This window comes from Lemur catta, chromosome 2, assembly GCF_020740605.2.
Source record: "Lemur catta isolate mLemCat1 chromosome 2, mLemCat1.pri, whole genome shotgun sequence".
Lineage (NCBI taxonomy): Eukaryota > Metazoa > Chordata > Mammalia > Primates > Lemuridae > Lemur > Lemur catta.
This window is the reverse complement of record NC_059129.1, coordinates 105,620,313-105,634,068: the sequence shown is the minus strand read 5'-3', so window position 1 is coordinate 105,634,068 and position 13,756 is coordinate 105,620,313. Positions and strand designations below refer to the sequence as shown.

General features: G+C 40.8%; 1 protein-coding gene across 1 annotated transcript in view; it reads left to right on the top strand.

Moving 5' to 3' along the window:
* Positions 1-1,358: 1,358 nt before the first annotated feature.
* HDAC2 (histone deacetylase 2) overlaps positions 1,359-13,756 on the top strand; it is a 29,108-nt gene continuing 16,710 nt past the window's right edge. The window contains exons 1-2 of the mRNA XM_045544212.1: positions 1,359-1,694; positions 12,645-12,757. Of these exons, the coding sequence (XP_045400168.1) occupies positions 1,643-1,694; positions 12,645-12,757 (165 nt within the window). The 5' untranslated portion in view covers positions 1,359-1,642. The remainder of the gene's footprint in view (positions 1,695-12,644; positions 12,758-13,756) is intronic.

Below are 13,756 nucleotides of genomic sequence, written 5' to 3'. Positions count from 1 at the left end.
TTCTCCCACTGTGGTTCCCGTATAAACTGCATCAGTCACCCAGGGTCTCGTTAAAAAATACAGGTGGAGAGGGGAGTTGAGGGAAGTAGGCAGTAGGGACCATCAGCCTGGACTTACTTTTTCTAACTCTCTTGTGGGTGAGGTACAGGAAAACTGCTGCGTTAAGCATGAATACCCTTGGGAATTCTGAAGTGAAGTAGCACATTAAAAAGGATATTTTGGGTAGGGGTTCCAAATGGTTCCTGCTTCAATATGGTCTTCCTCTTTCTTTTTTTTTTTGTTTTGTTTTGATGGGGGTATAGGACAGCGTCCAGCTGTGGGGAACTGCAAATGATATAGCTGGGATGAGTGCTACAGTGCAGGCTGTCAGCCCCCACCCCTCACCTGCAAGGTGGCTGGCTTAGGGTAAGTGCTTGAAAATGATTTGCTGAACACAGGGACACATGTATTCATAACTTCCAAGACTTTTGAAAGTCCTTTCTGTTAGCTTTCTGCTCCAATTTTCCAGTGTCTGGCCAGGAACAGTAGCAGCATAATCAGTGGAATAGCAAGGCTGTGCGGGAGTTTGGAGAATACTGAGTTCAAATCCCCAGACCAAGAGTCAGCAGTTGACAGGACCAAGTTCCTCAATCTGCCCCAACCACAAGGAAGGAATACAAATAGTGCTTAAATACCATTGTTGTTGGAAGCCTTAAAGGAGATTATGTATTTATTATAAATGAGTAGCAATGGAATATATTATCAATGCAATGCTTAGAACCGTGCCTTATAAATGAGTTCCTTAAATGCTCATTCAAGCCTGGGCGGTACACTCTCTCCTTACCATATGTAATAGATCTCCTTAAAAAGTCAGTATCTCAGAGCCATCATCAGTAAAAAAAAAAAAAAGAAAGAAAGAAAGAATAAATGAATAAACGAGAAAAACAGGCAACAAGCTCCTGCAGCCCTGGGGTGCAGCGCAGGAGGCTCCCGGGGCCCGGAAGGGGCGCGAGAGTGGGCTCTCCCCGCGCGGCACGTGGTCGGCTCGGGCGGGAGCTTCGCGACAGTGGGGGAGGGGAGCAGCGTGGGACGTCGCGGAGGGGTCCAGACCGCCGAGGCTACGGTTGGGGAGGCGCCGACTGCGCAGGCTCGGGGTAGGCGCAACCACTGTGCGACCATCCGAGGGGGAGGATGTCAACCCGGCTCCACGCTCCCTTTCTCTGCCTGCAGCGCGAAAGCTTGCGGGTTTTCGCATTTTAAGACGGTGTATGGTGCCGCCCTGCGCAAGCTGTTCATCAATGGGAGGTCTGTCTTCCCGAGCCTGCAGCGGCCTCCTTCTCTAGTCGTGAGCCTTCTTCCCCCGTGGAGGCCACAGTGGACGCGCCCCACCTCCCCGCGGCCTCCGGAGGTGGTTTGGCGGCCCCCTCCCCCTCCCCAGTGTCGCGAGTTGGCGCCGCTGCCACCCCCCGCTCCGCGCTCTCGGCCCCGCGGCCGGGCGGTACCGAGCCCTCCCGGCGCCCCCTCTGGTCCCCGCTCCGACCTGCCCTTCCCCGCGGGACCTGCCCCCCCCCTTGCCCCCAGCCGTCTTCTCTCCCCGCCGAGCCGCGGCGGCAGCAGCTGGAGGAGGAGCCGGAGCCCGGAGGCGGCGGTGGCCGGGGAGCCCATGGCGTACAGTCAGGGAGGCGGCAAGAAGAAAGTCTGCTACTACTACGACGGTGAGAGGCCGGCCGGGCCCGGGGCCGCGCCGAGCTCCGCGGCCGCCGTCGCGAGTGGGCGCCGGTGCTGAGGGCTGGGAAGGAGGAGGGACCGACGCTTGGCCGCGCCTTAACCCATTCCCGACCCGACGTGGTCAGCGGGAGACCCTCCTCCCCGAGCGGCCCCCGCGGACTCTGCGGGCGGGAATCGGGGAGACGCCCCACTTGCCCCCTGCCTCATTCCCCCCGGCCGTGCGGTCCGCAGCCCCGACCGAAGGCGGCAGCCGCTGGGGACGGCCCGGCCTACCCGACTTCACGGTGGTGGCGGAGGGGACGGCCCTTGTTCACGCCTCTCCCGCCCGCCACTCGTGGCAGCGCAGGTTTGGGGGTTCCCTGCGCCGGCCTTCTACGCCGATCCCTCCCCCTGGGTCAGAATTTCTGCCCCGGCTCCACACAAAGCCCCGCGGCCGGGAGAGCTCCGCCCCGCCGGCCCCTCCCCTCCCCGCCTGCCCCCTCCCCTCGGTCCTGCCTGGCCCGAGGGTCCGTTCCTTTCTGCTTCCAGCCTCACCCGGGACCCCCCCACCTGGGTCGGTGCTGGAGAGTAGTTACTGGGGGTGGGGGCCCAAGTCCGGCGTGCGGCGCTGTCACACCCGTGTTTTGCGTGGGCTCCCACCTTCCCCTTTGTTCGCGGGGTGCTTTGAGCGCCGGTTTTTCGGGATTCAAATGGAAGGGCTTCACTCCCTCAATAGCAACAATTAGGGTTTTCGGGTTGGAGGCAGGTAGCCTTGGCAGGAAATTAGAGGAGGTGGTAGGGAAACGTGGAGCATTACTGCTTGTGTTTTCGACTAGACTCGATGGGTCCCAGCTTGCCTGGTTCCCACCCACTCCTTTGTTGCTCTTTGTTCGATCAGGAACTAGATACTGCTCTGGAGGTTTAGGAGAGCATTGGCATCTTGCTTGTGAAGGCTGTTCCTTGGTGGTGGGAATCCTGGTGTAGGAAAACTTTGAGGAGTAGTGCACAAGTATTAAATATTCTAATCAGGTAAGCTTGAGTTCACAGTACAGTGAATTATAAAAGTCAGATAATTTAATTTTAGGAGTTCTCTAACTTGGAGTATGAGCGGTGACATTAAATTTCTAAATCTGTTTACTATGCCATTCTAAATTATACTCAGTGCGGTAGTAGCCTGTTTTACAACTTTCACAAATACTTTAACTTGGTAAATATAGTTTCTAGTTGGTTATTCTTGAGAGAAGGAATTCCAAAATTTAACAAAGAAGCTAGGCTCAATGACCTGAAAGTCCTGTCTGATTTGTACAAAGCAATACAAATTTTGGAAGCTGTTTCCTACATTTGGTGTGTTGTAAATCAGAATATCTTAGAGAGGTAAATGAGATCTTAGAGCACCAGTCCAGAATAAATCTGACTTTAATTGAAAATGGCCGTACCATCTCTTCAGTTAGCAAGGATTAATCTTTTAATGCCTGTTTTATGTAAAATAACCACCTATGTCGTTTGTGGGAAAATATAAAATCTTACAGAAATCTGTAACAGCTCTATTTTTAAAAAATATTTTTTTAGAAGACCACTATAGGTGTGATATATAAATTGATTTGACATTGTGCCATCGTGGAGGGGTGGAGATGGAGTACATTTAAATTTTAACGTGAATTGCGTTGCATATTTTGTGTTATTCTTGTCTTGCATTCTCTGATCAAATTGGAAAGGCAGTAACCCTGTGTATAAGTTAATTTTTAAAAATTATGTTGTGTCTAAGGTTTAGAGATTTATTCTTGTCAGGGCTCTGGATGAAGGTTTAACAGGGGAAACTGGTGCTAAGGTTCTTCTTGTAGCTGTCAGTTGCTGTTGGCAGTGATGAGCTTTGGTGGAGTAAGCTGCTTATAACTTCTTGTCACCATGCTTGACCTCAAGAACCAGGGAGTACACTTGAGTAGCAGTTTTCTGAACAGCTGTCTGTTCCTGGGCCCATTTGTGATGAGCCATTGTTGAGGCAGTGGGAGTAGACCCTGGTCCCAGGGCCAGAATGAAGGCTTGATAGGTAGAGTGGGAATATTTAAGAGTCTTGTGATTGTGACTTAATCTAATACTTTATTGTAGCCCATTCAACTCTTTTACCTGATGGCCAGAAACCAGATGCATAAGTTTGATACTTTGGAAACCTCTGGTGGGTTATCTGGTTTTTATCTGTGTCTCTTATTTGACTTGTTTTTCAGAATGGAGTTTTTAGTTGCTTACATTTCAAATTTTCTTCGGGTTTGGGGGGGAGTTAATAAGATATTTTACATAAGTTATTAAATTTGATAGGTATTATGCTAATTATTAATATGTGATAGCATGCTAAGCTTTGCACAATTAATTCCAAAAATTACAATTTTATTTGCACTAAAATTCTGTTTTGTCAGCTTATAAAAGTAGCAATAGTAATTTTTTTTATTGTAAAAAGCAAGAAAAGAGGTAAAGCAGCTTCAGCACCAGAAAATTATGTCTTTAAGATATATAACAGGGATTACATTGGAAGTGGGTCATATCAGTAGTAATAGGGCCTGAATCATCTGCTAGTCTAAGTTAGCTGGTTTTAATTTGTTGGTAAAGGAAGTAGAAGGAAGAACAAGAGGAAAGGAGTGAAGTAGCAAATTCTATAACAATAGGAATCCTACCTTTAGGCTCACTGGGGCCATTAGGCACATTGTGAGCCTTTTGGCAGCACAGAAAATGCATCTCAATGGAAGGACTTCTAAAGATAATACATGTCCCAGGGAATCCCTCAAACATTTGATGGGTGAGGTATCCTTAAATCTTTGAAGAAAAGAGAAGTTACTACTTCCCTAGCTATTGACTCATGCCTCCAAAGTTTCCAAAAACATACGGGGTCCATCCAGAAAGTATCCAGCCACTGTTAATATAATAGAATGGTGTGCATGACATGGATGTGAGTGAACTGGAAGGCACATGTGTGAACAATGACAACTTCACTGTACTAGTCAGTGGGGTGCTAGATGCTTTTGAGTGAGCATGTGTACTGTGTGGCCCTCGCATTCTAACTGGCTGAGCTAGTAGAGCAACAAATCTGCATGAAATTTTGCATTAAGCTTGAGCATTCCTCCACAGAAACTATTTGAATGATTCAGAAGGCTTTCTGGGGCAATGTGATGAGTGCAGCACAAATAAAAGTATGCCACAAAAGCTTCAAAGATGGTCGAGAATCTGTTGAAAGTGATCCACGTTCTGGAAGGCCTGCAGCTAGCAGAATTCCTGAGAATGTTGAATGTATATGGGTTAAGTTAAGAGACACTGGGATAACTGTGTGAGGTCCCAAGGTGCCTACTTTGAAGGAGACTAAAGCGTGGTCATTGTGCTATGTACAATGTTTCTTGTATCTTGTATCTTCAATAAATGTCCCTGTTTTTCATACTACATGGCTGGATACTTTCCGGACAGATCTCATATTTCTAAATCGTGTTTACTCTTTTATATACTAGAAGATTACCAGCAATCTGTAAAATGATACAGTTAATTAGTCACTATCCCTTCTGGCCTTAAAATGATATGATTTTTTTTTTCTACTTAAGTATAATTGGCAAGCGGAGCTGTTAGTCTCTAATTGCAATATTCACATTTCTAATACTTTATTTAGAAATGTTAACTATGCTTTGTTTCAAATTAAACTTGAGGCCAATCACATTTGGTGCCTGTTTTATGATGTATACAATATAATAAGGATACATGCACACACACACCCCTAATTTATATAATTTTACACAAATTGTTCTGTGCTTTATTGTTTTCCTCCTTTGATAGGGATGCACAACATTTGGAGACAGGTGGGCCAGAGAAAAGCAATCAACACTATACAAAAGAAATGTAAAAGTGCAAGATCATGCCTCCCATTACACTCCTAATGGACTCCAGCAGATAGTAGAAATTCTACTTGGCAGCCCAACTATTATCAGATTTTCTTAGAGTTTTACTTATAATGATGGTGCCAAAGTGTTTTGCTGGATAGCGTTTAATACAACTGTATGGTTCTTAGCTGTGGTATAAATCTTTATTATCTATGAAATAGGTAATCATTTCTTTGGGGGCAAATCAGAGTACTGAATGAATTACGGCAGCAGTTCATAAATACCAGTGCTGTTAATTGCACTAGTTATTTAAATATAATGGAACATGACTCTAAATAAGACTGCAGTTTTCCTATTTGACTCCTCTTCCCCAGAAATCCTTTACCCTTCACTTCCTTCAGATTTTCACCTTATCAGAGAAGCTTTCTCCTATTACCTAAATATTACTGCTTTATTTTTCCTAACTTTTGTCCCTCTCCTCATTAGAATGTAAGCTTCATGAAGACAGGGAGTCTGTCTGTTTTGCTTATATCTGTATCACTACCAGCTAAATTAAGACACTTAAATGGTTTTTGGATTATTGATGAATAAATAATTCATTCCTTATTTTTATAGACAGCACTTTCATATAGTGTTCTCTCTAATTCTTACAAACACTCTTGAGTTTTGGACAGGGTGGGTGGCGTTTTATCTATTGTATAGATTAAAGCAGATTAGTATTGTTTGATTTGATTTGATGTAATCCACCACTTTGCCTTTTTCACATTGACTAGTTTTAATGTCCAAGGAGAATCCAAAGATGTTTCTTTTTTCCTTTCCATAGAGTTCTCTTTGCTACCAAAAAAAAAAGTATTAGTAGTTATTTTTTTTCCTTAACAAGAACTTCAGATGCTTCAGTTGACAAATCCTTAAAGGAAAACAGTTGGAGTTGGGGAAGAAGAGTCATTTCTTAGAGATTAATTAATCTCTTAATGACATTGGAACTTGGATGAGTTCACATTTAAAAGATTAAGTCTAAGGATGTTGTTTGTACTGGGTAATATGCCTTATTCCTCTTTTTCAGTAGAAGTCTGATCATCTTGTTCTTAAAGTTAACTTTGGGTTTAGAAATGTCAAATGAACTTAAAAACCCTACTGTGTGCCAAGTAGACAAGCATTGCTTAAGTCCTAAGAAGGAAGTAAGACTGTCTGTCAGGGAGTAAAAGAGAAGGGACCTTTGGTAGGGTAATCAGACAAGGGAACACTTGAAGGAAGAAAATGGACCAGCCTTGAAAGAGTTTTTTATAAAAGACACTGCAAATTGGAAAGGACAGGTAGTTAGAACTTGGTATGCTTAACAGAAAGGAAACTAAGAGGAAGACATGGGGGAACCGTGGTGTACTGGGTTAGGCAGTAAAGGGCCAGACCACACTAGACTTTGTGGTAAGAGATTTTGACTTTACTCAGGGAGTGGAAAGCCATTAGAGATTTTTTAAGTAGAGAGCATTCTCTTAAAATAATTGGTAAGGGCTGGTAGAATGTAGGCTGGAAGCAAGAACTGAATGCATATTTGTCCATATAAAATGTAGTGATTGCATTTTAGAAATGGACACATTTAAGAGAGGTTTGGGGAGTAAAACCAGTGGAACTTATTGGTGGATTGGAAAGTTGGGGTTGGAGGGTGGTGGTAGAGAAGAAAGGACAACTGCTAAGTTTCTGGATTTAGCAGTTAACCTGAGGTATAGTACCACTCACTGAGTTTGGGAAGATTAACCAAGAGCTCTGTTTTGAACATCTTATGTTTGAGATCGTTTTTGAATTCAAATGAAAAGACTGAGAAAGAGACTCTGAGTTTGGAACCCAGGGTGGAGACACTAGACATAGAAATTTGGGATTTGTCAGCATATAGGTGGTAAAGTACTGAGGCTGAAAAAGAGACAGCATAGATAGATAACAGGACCCAGGACTTACTCCTGAGAGAAGAACATTTAGGGCAGAACTACTATTCACTGATATATCCAAGCACCTAGAGCAGTGCCTGCCTGGCACATGGTAGGCAGGCTCTTGATTTGTTAAATGAATGGATGAATTTCATTGAAAAATCCCAATATTTAACAGTTGGCAGAGGATTGTCCTTGAGGTAGGAGTAAAATCCAAGAAAATGGTATTATGGAGCCAGGATTCAGAATATTTCAAGGAAGAGTGGTGAATAGTTGTGTAAAAAGCTACTAGTGGGCTCAGTAGTCTGGAAGATAGAAATAGTGTAGTAGATTTTATCTTGTTTTTTCCTGAATTTTTTTTTTTTTTTTTTCAGTCAGCTTATCTTCAGGGGTAAGGGCACATTTCACAGTCCTGAAATCCAAAATGATCTGAAAATCGAAAATTTTTTATAATTCATTTGGCATCAAAAGCTTAACTTGAATTAATAGGAGACTGTTTATGATCTTTTTTTGAAACAGAGTCTCTCTCTCTCTGTCATCCCAGTTAGAGTGCAGTGGCGTCATCATAGCTCACTGCAACCTCAAACTCCTGGGCTCAAGCAATCCTGCCTCAGCCCCAGGACGCCTGGCTAATTTTTCTATTTTTAGTAGAGATGGGGTCTCACTCTTACTTAGGCTGGTCTCAAACTCCTGACCTCAAGTGATCCTGCCAGCTTGGCCTCCCAGAGTGCTAGGATTACAGGCGTGAGCCACCGTGTCCAGCCTGTTTATGATCTTTATTCCACTTATTATGAATATTGACATTTTTTTGCTGCAGAAGTAATGTTTGATTATAGCATACTGCCCAGACTCTCTGATATTACATAATATATAGCAGATGTACCATAGTACCTTTACAAAATCTGAAATGGTCTAAAATTTGAAACATACCTAGTTCCGAGGACAGGGGATAAAAGATTGGGGACCTTAATAACCCCTTCCATTCTGATAGCTTCTTGAAGAGTGACCAACTTCTAAAATTTTGCAGATAAATCTTTATGGTAATTTCTTCACGTTGATAATTAAAGTTTGTTGTGTTCAACACACCTTTGAGCTGATTTTTAAAGGTGTTTGCTTTATTGGTAAAGTATTTTCAAATACAGGTTGATTATTCCTTTACCGAAATGCGTGGGACTAGAAGTATTTCAGATTTTTTTTGCATTTGGGGATATTTGCAATAATACTTAACAGTTGTGCATCCCTTATTTGAAAATCTGAAATCTGGTATGCTCCAATGAGCATTTCCTTTAATTATGAAGAGGGTATTCAAGAGATTCTGGATTCTGAAGCATGGCGGACTCCAAATTTTCATATTAGGGATAATCAGCCTGTATTTTTATGAAAATTGGGGTAACGTTTAAAATGCCCAAGTTACATTATTACCATTTAAATGAGATGAATGAAAGCCATAGGTTCTTAAACTAAGAAAGGATATTTTGTTTTTATTAAAAAGTGGTCGCCTACAAAGTAGCCATCTAGGGAATTGTGAGATACAGAGTTAAGTGAGGGGGAAAGTTGGAAATGGTTTTTTTATAACCTTCTTATATTTTGAAACAATTCTTGATAAACTAATTATCTGTAGCTTGGATGTCCTTGTAGACATGTATCATTTAGGTTGTATGTATATTTTTGGTGGGACTAGGGCCCCTAAATTGTGGCAGACAAACTTGTTGAAAGCTATGGATATTTATATAAAATTTGAAGACCCTATTAGTAAAAAAGTAAATTGCTTTGATAAACTAGGTAGGTAGTTTCTTGTGTTCATTTTCTTTAAATTAACGAAGACCCTAAGCCTTTATTAAAAGTATTGTGTCCTTTTCTTGTCAGCCTTCACCCTATAGACTATACATGCTGTTGGTTCTCCCAAAAGTACTACTTAAGAGCATTGGCTGTGAGCTGCCGTGCCTGGGTTTGAATGTGGCTCGTGCACTTGGCTAGCTGTGTGACTTTGGCAACATTATCTGACTTGTCTGTGTTTTACCCTTCTACCCTATTTATCATAACATAGGAATAATAGTAATAATACCTATGTCATAGAGTTGTTGAAAAGATTAAAAGATAATGCATGTTCCTTCTAGTAAGCACTTGGGAAATGATATTTACTGCTATCATTTTTTTCAATTACACTTGCTGAGAAGTTGCTAGTGTAGTTTCCTTTCTATAGATTATTGGGGGCTGGCACTTTGCAATGGATTCTCAGTGTGCCCACATTAGGAGTATTTGATCTTGTAGTGTGTTAAATGTTAAGAGACGTTTTATCTTGGTAATTCTTACACAGGCAAATGGGAGTTATGTGAAGGACTAGACTTTATTTTTAATCTAATGAGCTCTTTGGTAGTGATGATAACCTAGAAATACTAGTCCTTGCATTAACTTAGGTACATGATGCTTTGTAACACTAGGGAGTTTTCCATACCTAAGAGTTCGGTGAAACCAGGTTGCTTTCAAGGAACTTTGTGTACTGCCCCATGTAGGGTAGAACTTTATGGCAGATTCTTTCATGACAGTTTATTTTCTGCATTCATAGTCTTTCAATTGTGTTACCTCCAGAGGAATGTCTCATGGGGCCTGATTTACTACTTGTCTATATTCTTTCATAGCTTTGTTGTTGGTACCTGCATTAAAAAAGTGGCCTGGGGCATAGCACAGTGGCCTGTAATGCCTGTAAGCCCAGCACTTGGGAGGTCTTAGTGGGAGGATCTTTTGAGCCCAGGAGTTCAACACCAATGGGGGCAACATAGTCAACATAGTGAGACCCATCTCTACCAAAAAAAAAGAAATAATTAGCTGGGCGTGGTGGTCCACGCTTTTGGAGACCCAGATACTCAGGAGACTGAGCCAGGAGGATTGCTTGAGCCTAGGAGTTCAAGGTTGCAGTAAGCTGCGCTTGCACTACTACACTTCCAGCCTGAACAGCAGCAGAGCAAGACTCTGTCTCTTAAAGAAAAATTTTTTTTTAAATAAGTAAGTAAGGTGGCCTCCCTTTTAAATGATTGTGCGTATACAAATTGTTTTCTGAGGAGCGCTTGTGTTGAAAATGGAATTAAATAAATAAGAGGTATGGTATGAACAAATTCAAGTATTTGTAATATTAGAAGTATGGATTTTATAAAAGTTCATCCTGGACTATTACCAAATAAGTGGAAGAGAGAACAAAGATTTTGGAGTTAGACAAACAGTTTTTTAAAAGGCATGTATTTAGAGAGGATTTTGAAAGATTTATTGTTCCCGAAAGTAGGTAAATGGCATTCTTAATCCTAACTTTTATATACAAACCTATGTTGAAATGGTAGTCTTCAAGCCATTAAAATCAGCTTGGCAATCCTAACAAAATTTTGGGACTATTTATTTAATCGTGAGAATAATTATTAAAATTAATTTCTAATTTGATAAAGGCTGTTGTAAAAGTACCTGTTACATTAGAAAACCAGTGAAGTCTTCTCTTGGTGTCTGTGGGGGTTGGTTCCAGGACCCCACACAGATAACCAGAATCCAGGATGCCCAAGTTGCTTAAGTAAAATGGTGTAGTATTTGTATATAACCTGTGTACATCCTCCCTTGTACTTTAAATCATCCCTAGATTATTTATAATACCTAATATTAATACAATGTAAATGCTATGTAAGTAGTTACACTGTATTGTTAAGGGAATAATGAGAAGAAAAAAGGTCCATGCATGTTCAGTACAGACACTACCATCGATTTTTTTAAAAATTAGTTTCAATCAATGATTGGTTGAATCTACAGATAGAGGGCCAACCAACTTTTATATATTTAAGAGACTTTCTTATTATCATGTTTTATTATAAGAAACACTGGAGCTTTGCCTAAAAATATTAATTTTATTGAAATTTGATAGTAGAAAATCTATGATTTTGGTGTTATTTGCTTATTTTTAAATAAATTTTATGAGTAAGTTTTAAGACATGGGGATATAAGGTCCCATTTAAAAAGGCAGGAATTATAACTTTTTAGTCATGAAGAATGAGACGGTATTCTTATTAGCTTGAAAAATGTCATGGATATGTCGTAGCAGAGCAAAACTTTATTTAGGAACTAAATTTCAGTTATCAAAACTTCCCTGACAGGCCGGGCGCAGTGGCTCAGGCCTGTAATCCCAGCACTCTGGGAGGCCGAGGCGGGAGGATCGTTTGAGCTCAGGAGTTCGAGACCAGCCTGAGCAAGAGTGAGACCCCATCTCTATTAAAAATAGAAAGAAATTATCTGGGCAACTAAAAAAATATATAGAAAAAATTAGCCAGGCATGGTAACGCATGCCTGTAGTCCCAGCTACTCGGGAGGCTGAGGCAGAAGGATCACTTAAGCCCAGGAGTTTGAGGTTGCTGTGAGCTAGGCTGATGCCACGGCACTCTAGCCAGGGCAATAGAGTGAGACTGTCACCAAAAAAAAAAAAAAAAATTTCCCTGACAGACGATAAGATGGACACAGAACATTTTTAACACTTATGATAACAACTATAAGGGATTTCTGAGATGCTGAAAAAATTTTAAATTATGCCAATAAAACCCAGAGAACTGAACTTAAGCATCTAAATTTATCAGAGAGACCAGCCTGAGCAAGAGTGAGACCCTGTCTCTACTAAAAATAGAAAGAAATTATCTGGCCAACTAAAAATATATATACAAAAAAAATTAGCCGGGCATGGTGGCTCATGCCTGTAGTCCCAGCTACTCGGGAGGCTGAGGCAGTAGGATCCCTTAAGCCCAGGAGTCTGAGGTTGCTGTGAGCTAGGCTGATGCCACGGCACTCACTCTAGCCCGGGCAACAAAGTGAGACTCTGTCTCAAAAAAAAAAAAAAAAAAAAAATTTATCAGAGAATACTAAAAGCAGATATTGCTTTAAAGAACAGAAATTAGAAATATTTGGGGGAAGCGAAAATCAGAAAAGCTTGCTTTCCTAATCTATAAATGAACATAATGCAATAATGGAGTCATCAATGTGTAAAAGTGTGTGTAGTACCTTGTTTTCTACTATAGTTTGAAAGCTGCAAATTCTAAAATTATAATTTAAGGTTTTAATAAATCTTATTAATTGGTAAATACCTTCTAGTGATAGACATACATAAATTCAGGTAGTTTATGAAGATTCTCTTATCTGTATTGTTGAGTTTGTGTTTTTTCTATTTTAGGTGATATTGGAAATTATTATTATGGACAGGGTCATCCCATGAAACCTCATAGAATCCGCATGACCCATAACTTGCTGTTAAATTATGGCTTATACAGAAAAATGGAAATATATGTGAGTATACCTTTTCATAAATATTCAAAACTGATTTTTTTCTTAGCTACTACTTTGGAACTTTGTTTATTATTTCCCTTTGGAGGGCATTTAGCAGGTGAAAAAATCTGGAAGAAAACAAACTCCTCTTTTTGTTTTATTCTCCAGAGAAAACTGAAAATGTGGGAGCTGTAGCCTCTGTTTTCCTCTTTAGCCATTTTAAAAACAGTTCCTTCTACCCTACACTTTCACTGGAAAAACAGCTCATTCTAGCATATTAAATATTTTTGTTGAAATAATTGTTAATCTACCTATGCTGTTGAAAAGAGTTGAACGGAGACTGTTACAAAAGAAGTATGCACAAAATTAATCCTGCAAATATTTATTGGACATATATATGGAACTCTGTGTTGGTGGCCATGCAGAGTACTAATGACATAATTGCAACAGCTGCCTCAACATGTTTTTGTAGGTAAAGATGAGGGTGAACATAAACAAATACAAACAAAACAACATCTATTTGGGAAAAATAGGAATACTTGAAACAGTTAACTATTTTCTTTCAGATATAGACATTTAGAGAAGAGAGGGTATTTGCATGACACTCTTAATCTGTGGAAGCCTCTGGAAGAAGTGTGTCATAAATGAAATTGAGCTCTTTGGAATAAGGAGGATTACAACAATAAAAGGAAGAGAGGTCATGAACTAAGACTTAGAATTGAGGATGAGTCTTTTTCTGGGAGGTCATTGATGAAATCAGTGTATGTAGAGCAGAAGGTTTATGGAAAATGAAAGAAGGTAGAGTTTATGAACATGGATTTGACTTTATATAGGTTGACCTATTTCCATTAAAAGTAAGGAGTGATAAATTTATAGTTGATGTTATGCTTGTCTAGTGCTTTTAAAGAAGTTTGAATTAGCTTTGGAATTGATAACTGTTTCCTCAAACACACATGCATAAATTTGGATTAGCTTTGGAATTTATATGTTTTTGTTATGGTGTGCCTAGTTCTTTTCAGG